At 42.5% G+C, this 8,419-nt stretch overlaps 1 protein-coding gene across 1 annotated transcript; it reads left to right on the forward strand.

The window, feature by feature from the left end:
* The first annotated feature begins 246 nt into the window (after positions 1-246).
* Positions 247-8,002, forward strand: LOC122718878 (cilia- and flagella-associated protein 43-like). The gene is made up of 8 exons (XM_043944254.1): positions 247-808; positions 1,106-1,856; positions 2,253-2,883; positions 4,384-5,203; positions 5,282-5,565; positions 5,943-6,368; positions 6,436-7,303; positions 7,443-8,002. The coding sequence occupies exons 1-8, from the start codon at positions 247-249 to the stop codon at positions 8,000-8,002; spliced, it is 4,902 nt and encodes a 1,633-aa protein (XP_043800189.1).
* Positions 8,003-8,419: the final 417 nt, after the last annotated feature.

Consider the following 8,419-nt stretch of genomic DNA (forward strand, 5'->3'; position numbering starts at 1 on the left):
AAAGGAATAACTTATCGACAGACGATAATTTTAAGTAACCGAGGTAACGGAAGAAAAAAAATAACCAGGATAAAACTCACTATTAAAACTCGTTATAAACCGAGCCTAAATCGCCTAAGCGTAATAAAAAAGAGATATTCCTCGTATTACGTGTTTCAATTCAATTGTTTCCAAATATAAATCAAAGTTACAGTTAACCAAATTTGTAACCATTTTGAGGTTATCCAAATTTCTCGAAGAATAACGATGAATCACGACAATTGGAAGACCGCTTGGGCACGCGGCAGTAAATTCGAGGATATCATTTGGATAGGAAATGACGTTCTGGCTTGGTGTTCCGGCGTTCACATCGTGTTCTACGAGATCGAGCACAGGAAGAAGAGTATACTTTGGTGTTGGTCCCACGACATCGGGGAGGGAGTTCGATCTCTCTCCTCGCACACCAAGTATCCCGTATTCGCGTTCGCCGAGAAAAGCTCTCAACCAAAAATCATGGTGTACACTTACCCGTCGTTGATCAAAGTATGCGAATGCATGAACGGGTTTACGAATCATTGTCTGTGCACCGGATTCACCGCCACCGATTACATGCTCTCGATCGGCTCGTATCCGTACTTTAGATTGAGCGTATGGAATTGGAGGACGGGCGAGAAGATCGCCGCCGTGCAAACCCATATACGCGACGAGATTGGCCAGATCATGAGGATCAATCTGATCGGGCCTATCCTCGTTGCCCAAGTGGGGAAAAGCTGCGGGGAGGCGTACGTTTGGGATGTGATCATCACCAAAAAAACTGTCATTTTGAAAGGTAACAGTTCAACGCTTTTTCTCGAAAAGTTTGAAATCTCGTTATTCGAAATACGTGCTTTAATTATTTATCTTACAAGAATAACACGGATCTTTGTGCAACAAAATCTAACCTCTTTACGAGCAAAGTGACCAAGTGATATCCATTCGATTCGATTTTACGTGTTTTAATTATTTATCTTACGAGAATAATTACGGATCAGCAACAAAATCTAATGAACCCGTGAAATGAAATCCACTCGATTTTTATAAATTGATCTTGGAACGAACGAAATCTTTCGACAAGTTTGAATTTCAGACTACGAGATAAAGCTTCCGAAACATGAGCCGATTCTCAGCCTGGACTGGTCTTCAACGTCCACGGAACCGTTGTTGGCGCTCGTCGACAAGGAAGGTCACATCTATCTGAGTAATTACGACGGAAGCGACGTCTATCAGATCATGGTCGTCCAACGTTGCAACGTCTGCATAGACAAGGATCTGCCTATAATCAAGTGGTTCCAGGATGGCCTCGTATTACGGACACCATTCTGCCAGATATCGTTCTACAAGAAATTCGCGAGGTTGAACATATGGAGGAAGATGTGGTACGTGAAATCGGAGAAGAAACCGTATCTCCTGGTCACGAATCCGTTTCAGGATCAACGATTTTTCTATTACACCTATGAGGGGGAGCTGATGCAGGTGGATATAGTCGATGATGACGACAAGCCTACAGTTTCCAAATGCTTCCACAACGGGGGAATGTATCGTTTCGTCGACTTCATCAATCCGTGGTGCCACCATTTGTTCGCTATTTGCGACGCGAACAAAGAGTACGTCGTACTCGAGTGTTACGAAGGGACTCTCATCTCGAACATAATACCGGATTTAGACCACGAGATATTGTGCCAAACCTCCCACCCAGAATTCCCGTTGATCGTTTTGGCGACCAATCACGGCGAGTTGCACTGCGTATCCATCGTGAAACCGACCAATCCTAAGATCGTGGCGCGATTGAGGCTCCAACGGACGCCGTTGGATTTCATCAAATTTTCGTTGTCTGGAAGGTGAGAGGATTCGCGCGTATTCGGATATAACCTATCTAAACTCTATATTCATTGGCATAGAATCCAAAGTATGATATAAACAATTTTTTCATTTCTACGCGTATTACCGATCACGATTGTAGTTTGATTTATAAATTTTGTGATAATTCGAATAGTATTAATATTAATATCGAAATAATTAATAGTTTAATATATCAGCTTCCACGTAACTTCGAACGAATGAAAATAGATATTTACGATTTTTAACGATCAAATTGGTAGACTTCTTTTCAACACTGAACGGCAAAAACGATAAGTATATATATATATTTAATCCAAGATAACAAGAGAATATGTGCAGAACGATTTAATTATTTTCGATTGTTGATAACCTCTTTTTCATCTCTCTCTCTCTAGATCTCTGGTCGCGGCCGAGAAAAAAACGGGCGACTGTTACTACATAAGCATGCAACGGGTGAATATGTACGACGTGCAAACGTTGATCAAAGTCGGACACCCGATCTCCGATGTTCTAATCTTCGAAGGGTACAAGAAGCTGCGTATCCTCGTTCTGTACACGATCGTGAGAAACGTGGGGCACAGTCTGTTCCTATACGAGATCCTGGAGAATCAAACCTTGGTCATCGAGCCGATCGTGGAATTGCTTTTGCCTGGCGTGTATCGGAATCTCTACCATTTGCCCGGTAACCCGATGATCCTCATAGGAACACCTTACATGACGCGCCAACTTCGAGTGCAGAAGATACACGATTTCAAGAACATCACGTTCGAGGACAGTTTGATGACAGGGCATTTCGTGAAACTGGCCACTTTGTTCGTGGATCGATGGTGGATCATCACGATGGCCATCGACGGAATAATTTACGTAAGAGACAAGACTGTGAGGCGGGAAGTGGCGTGCATCAAGGTCCATCACAGAGAGGAATTGGGCACGAAGAAGGCGATGATTAATAAACAAGGGGATCTGATCATCGCCCTCGGTTACAACGGCTCGTTGATCGCGACCAAGTTTTCCCCCGCCAAGAAGGTATTTACTTACGCTTGATTCGTTTCTCTCGATTCTAATCCCCTTTCGAGTGACAAAATTTTCATCGAACGCAACCTTGGTATAAACGATATCCATGGAATTTTTAAAAATGGGATTATTTCAACTTTTTTTTCAACAAAAATATTATGGTCGTCAATCATCACGTGAAAATTTTTGCGTTTAGGAAGGAAAACGATACATTTTCGAAACTTGTGATCTTCTTTCGATCGAAACACGAACCACTCTTTTTCGTAGTTTTAGCGAGGAGAGATTATTCGAATATTTTATTTTTTTAAAAAACAACTGTGAACGGTGAAACGAGCGACAATCGGTCGGTGAAATATCGGCTAATTTTTATAGAGTGTTGTCACATGGAAGTTTCTAAAAAGAATAACTGTGAACGGCGAAACGAGCGACAATCGGTTGGTGAAATATCAGCTAATTTTTTTAGTGTGCTGTCACATGGAAGTTTCTAAAAAGAATAACGAATTATTTCCTTTACGGGCCAGCATACAGTCGTCGTAAGTATTTTTCGACCATAATGCTTTAGATAGTTCGTTTAGGATTTTCTTCGGCGTCCAACCATTGTCCAGATCGCGTACGATTATCATAGGTTATAATTCTATTCAAAGATGGACGTGTGAAAATTGTGATTGGAAATACGTTTAATTCTGCTTTCATTTTGGCTTTCAATTATTCTTGTTCAATATTTCGGTCTTCCTCATTTTCAATTCCAAATTCTTGTTTCTCAAAAAAGTAATACAAAAAAGAAGGAAATATAACAACATGAAAATATAGGTTAAATTACAAATCGCAATTGGTACAACCTAATAAATTTCTTTATTACTATAGTATAAGTTTATTGTTCATTATTTACAATCATTATTCTTTTTTCAAGCAATATATCATCAACTATTCATAAACTGAAGATATAATAAATTTTTTCTTTTCGCGCTGAGCACATTTCCAAACGTGTGTCATTTGACTTTCAATTTATCCTTGTTCAATATTTTGATCTTCCTCATTTTCAATTTCAAATTCTTCTACGCTTCTCAGAAAAGTAATACAAAAGAAAAATTATTACACAGGAAATATAACAATATGAAAATATAAGTTAAGTTACGCAAGTTAAGAATCACAATTGATTGGTATAACCTAAAAAACATGTGAAAACGTGGCTTTCAATTTATCCTTGTTCAATATGGATTTCGATCCATCTCGAGGTTCATTTCAATTCCAAATTTTTACGCTTCTCAAAAAAGAAGTTATTATACACAAAGAAAATATAAGAAGACAATGTGAAAATATAGGTTAAGTAGAGTCGCAATTGATTCTCATTTATTCTAAAAAAAAAATCTCTCTTTACACAATGAAATAATTTTAAACTAACCATAAACTAATCATAAAAGTGGATAATCGATCTTCGATAATTTCCCCTTTCCCTTTCCGTTCCCCATCGATTAACATTCCCCCCATTTCCGCTTCCTTTCTCCAGCGTAGGAGCTGCAAGGATTACGTTCCCCCAAGGAGAAACGCATGACCAAAGTGGATCACAAGCTGTACGAGAAGATGAAGAAGAAGATCGACATCGATTACACGAGCCTCGATCCGTTGATTTACGATATTCTGACGAGTCCGTTGTACGAGTTCCCGGATTCCGAGAAGGAGGGGGACAAGACGTGGACGGAATGGAGGCACGAGATGCAGCTGAAGGAGGAGGAGGAAGCGAGCAGGGAGCAGAAGACGGCCATATTGAACGATTTCGAGGAGCTTCGGGACAAGGTGAAAAGGTTGTTGGACGAGAACGAGGCGAGCACGGAGATAGAGAAGCTTCCCATAGCCGCGTTCGATCTGGACATCAAGGGCCGGGATCACAAGTTGAAAATGGGCCGTGACATTTGCGAGAATCTTCGCCTCGAGTTCGAGCACAACATCAACGAGACGAAACGGGTGTCGAAGTGGATACGAAACAACTTTTGGGACCCGCAAAAGATCGTAGCCAAGAGCCTCTACGCGATCTTCGGCGAGATGGAGGTGGTCAATTATCCCTCGATCGCCGAGAATCCGGACGATGTCCTGTTCCTCAAGTACATCAACTTCCACAAGAAGACCGCGTACAGCGTCCTGGAGAACGACAGGTTCGAGCCTTGGAAGCTTTACACCGACCAAGAGTTGCAGGTGGAGGCGAACAAGAAGCACAGCGTATATCGCGAGCAGGACAAGAGGATCGATCTGTTGATGAACGATTGGGAGTTGGAGGACAAGGAGGAGGATTTTGACAGGTTTAAGAGCGAAATGGAGGAACGGAAGGCGGTGAACGGTAAAGAGATATTATTTCCTTTCAATCAATTATTAATTCCATTGTTTGTTTAATTAATTATTGTTTATTCGTTTGAAGGAACGACGACGCACCGATTCATCGAGTCATCCCCTTATTACCCCCAATTCGGCTACTATGGATTCGCCCAAACTAAGATAAACAATCGTTTCTTCATGTACGACTGCAACAGACTTCGAGAGTTTTTCAACAATAAATTCAACGAGATATACGCGCTGAAGGAAAGAGAGATGAACGTGATACGGGACAGAATCGAGAGGATACGTTACATAGATTCAGAATTGAAGATCATGTTTAACAAACACGTGCCCCACGTCCCAAGCGACCCCGTCTGGCACTGGCAGGTACTCCAGTTGATTAACAATTCTTAACAATTCTTCTTTAACACGTTCATTGTATCAAGCAACTCGATATTTAAAAGTCGCTGGTGCTCGCAAGAATAATCTCTCACATCATTTGTTTTATCATTACATTGCTGTCCTCACTCGCCACTCTATGTGAACAGTTTGAATGCTTGTCGTTCCAATGTCGAAAAGAAAAATGGAAGAGTAAAGACAACAACTTCAGCTTTGTATAAAACGTCAATCTTTTTAATATTATTTAATTTTCTCGATAAACCATTTCTGTATCTACTGTGTATGTACTACTATGTACTTTCACAATAACTGTTTGAAATATCTTGTAAATTCGAACGAGCCTCACTCACGCCATATTCTTCTAGGAGAGGCCGGAGAGCATCATCACGGTGAAGAGGGACGAGATAAAGGCGAAGCCGTACATATCCCCGTCCCACATGGAAATGCTGATGAAGCAAGCGGCGGAGGAGGAGCGAATAAGAAAATTGTTGCTGGCCGACGATTTTCGGGAACGGGCCCTCATGGCGATGATGAACGGTGTGCTGGAGGTGCGTTGGGAGGACGTAATCAAGATAGACGTGCCTAAGCCCGCCTGCATGCTGACCAAGAAACCCGAGGACTACACGACCGAGGATATATTGGCCGTGAAACAGTACGAGAAGGACGTGCAATTTCTGAACGAGGAGAGGGAAAGGTATCACAGGATGTTGGACGCTGAATATTCCAAGGTTATGGAACAATTGAAGGAAGGGATAGACAGGTTCAACAGAAAGTTGGACAATCTGTTCCACGTGAGTGTTTTCCCTCCCAATCGTTCCCTCGATCATCGCTCCAACTGACCTCAAATTTCTGTCACAGATGAAAATGAACGTCGAGGCTGCGATCAACCAATTGAACCTGAGATACGTGCGCGGTTTGCTTCTGGTCCATCAACGGATAACCGCGTTCGACGAGGAGAACATATTGAAGAAGAAGATCGCGAGGAAGAAGGATTACGAGAAGGAGATGAGCGAGCATGTAAAGATGTTCGAGAACGTTCATCAGAAAGTGACGGAAAAATACACGAGTCTGATAAACAAGGAGAAAGCGTTCGTGAAAAAGTTCAAGACCGAGTTCTATCACATGCACAAGATGCAGATAGAGATATTGGAGAGGCAGTGCAATCGTAGGCCTAGGGTGAATCTGAAGAATCTCGAGTCGTCCGATTTGTACGACTTGGCAGAGGACGTGTTAGGTGGAAAGGTGACCAAGATTTACCTGCCTACCGAGTGCAAGGATTACATGAGGATATTGCACAACTTCGACGTGAGACCGGTCACCCTTCCGCCGAGCATAGACGCCTCGAATTGGGAGAATTTGATCCGTCTTCGACGAGCCAAGATCAATTTGGAGCTGATGATAAAGGGGGCTCAGACCGAGCTCATGGACGTGGAGGCGGTGCTCTTTGGTTTCGAGCAGAAGATGGAGAAGTGCAAGATCGACATGGAGGATATGAACAAGGAGCTGGTGCAGAATAGGATGAGGCAAATGACGGAGGACCTCGACGTGGAGATACAGTTGGTGCTGAAGATGGGCCAGGTGGAGATCGATCTCGAGGGGGAATTGACAGATTCGAAGAACGCTGTCCTAGTCTCGAGAACGACCATCGATACCGTGAACTCGTACATTCATGCCGCAGGCGAGTGCAAATTGAAGGCTTTGAACAACTTGTTGAGCTTTCAGAGAGGTGACAGCCTTCTTTCATTCATTAATAACCGTACAACTTTTAACTTAAGGCAAATAAATTTTATAGACAGATATTGGATATAATATTTCTTCAACAATCCAGAGAAACTTTGCTCCATTTTCGTTCCATTTTTGTTCAGGCACCCTGTTGAAGCAATGGCAGCACATGTGCCGCAAGAAGAATTTGGAGGATCTGAGGGAGGATCTCCGGTTCACGGAAACGACCATGGTGACGAAAGAGATGCAGGCGTATCTGAAACGGAAGGCGAAAGGTTTGCCGGACGACAAGACGCCGCAGCAGCTCGACGACGACATAGAGGCGGTGAAGCGGAAGTTTCAGAAGGTCTTGAACGAGGAGAAGGCGCGGCTCGAAACGGTGGAGAAGGAGATCGCCGCCGTGAAGCTGAAGAACGAGAAGCTCGATCGGCAGATCCTCGAGATGAACATGGCTAGGTGCGACATGGAGCTGAAGCGCGACATTATCGCCGAGGAGAAGCAGAAGGAACACCTCGACAGGAAGGTGAAGATGGTGATGCATCGATCGGCGTTGGTCAAGAAGCTGCAGGAGAATTACGCGGAGCTCGTCGAGCTGCAGACCGAGCACGAGCTGCTCAGGCTCAAGCGATACCCGACCTTTCATTTCAGGATGCTCGACGAAAACGAGGAGACGCGAAAGAACGTTCGAACGAATCTTTGTTAATTTTGTCATTGCTCGATGTTAATTTATGGGGCTCTTTCTCTTGCGTTATCTGGTTTTTGAGTAGGTCGATGATCGAGAAGGAGTTTAGATAATTGGAAATAATGATTAGAAAGAGCTTTTCAGTTGGAAACTTTTATATTCTAAGGTGTTGATACTTTTATATTTTAAGCTGTTTTTGGGAGGGGTAAGTTGATGATTAAGAAGGAGTTTAGATAATTGGAAATAATTAGAAAGAGCTTTTCAGTTGGAAATTTTTATATTCTAAGGTTGATACTTTTATATTTTAAGCTGTTTTTGGGACGGGTAGGTCGATGATTGAAAAGGAGTTTAGATAATTGGAAATAATGATTAGAAAGAGCTTTTCAGTTGGAAACTTTTATATTCTAAGGTGTTGATACTTTTATATTTTAAGCTGTT

Source organism: Apis laboriosa, unplaced genomic scaffold, assembly GCF_014066325.1.
Source record: "Apis laboriosa isolate Shangri-la unplaced genomic scaffold, ASM1406632v1 scaffold68_cov148, whole genome shotgun sequence".
Taxonomy (NCBI): Eukaryota; Metazoa; Arthropoda; class Insecta; order Hymenoptera; family Apidae; genus Apis; species Apis laboriosa.

Bases quoted from the DNA above. Each gene is read 5' to 3' on its own strand.
- LOC122718878 (XM_043944254.1), top strand. From the start codon at position 247: ATGAATCACGACAATTGGAAGACCGCTTGGGCACGCGGCAGTAAATTC. The intron at 809-1,105 runs GTAACAGTTCAA...TTTGAATTTCAG, and splicing joins AAAAACTGTCATTTTGAAAG to ACTACGAGATAAAGCTTCCG. The intron at 7,304-7,442 runs GTGACAGCCTTC...ATTTTTGTTCAG, and splicing joins CTTGTTGAGCTTTCAGAGAG to GCACCCTGTTGAAGCAATGG.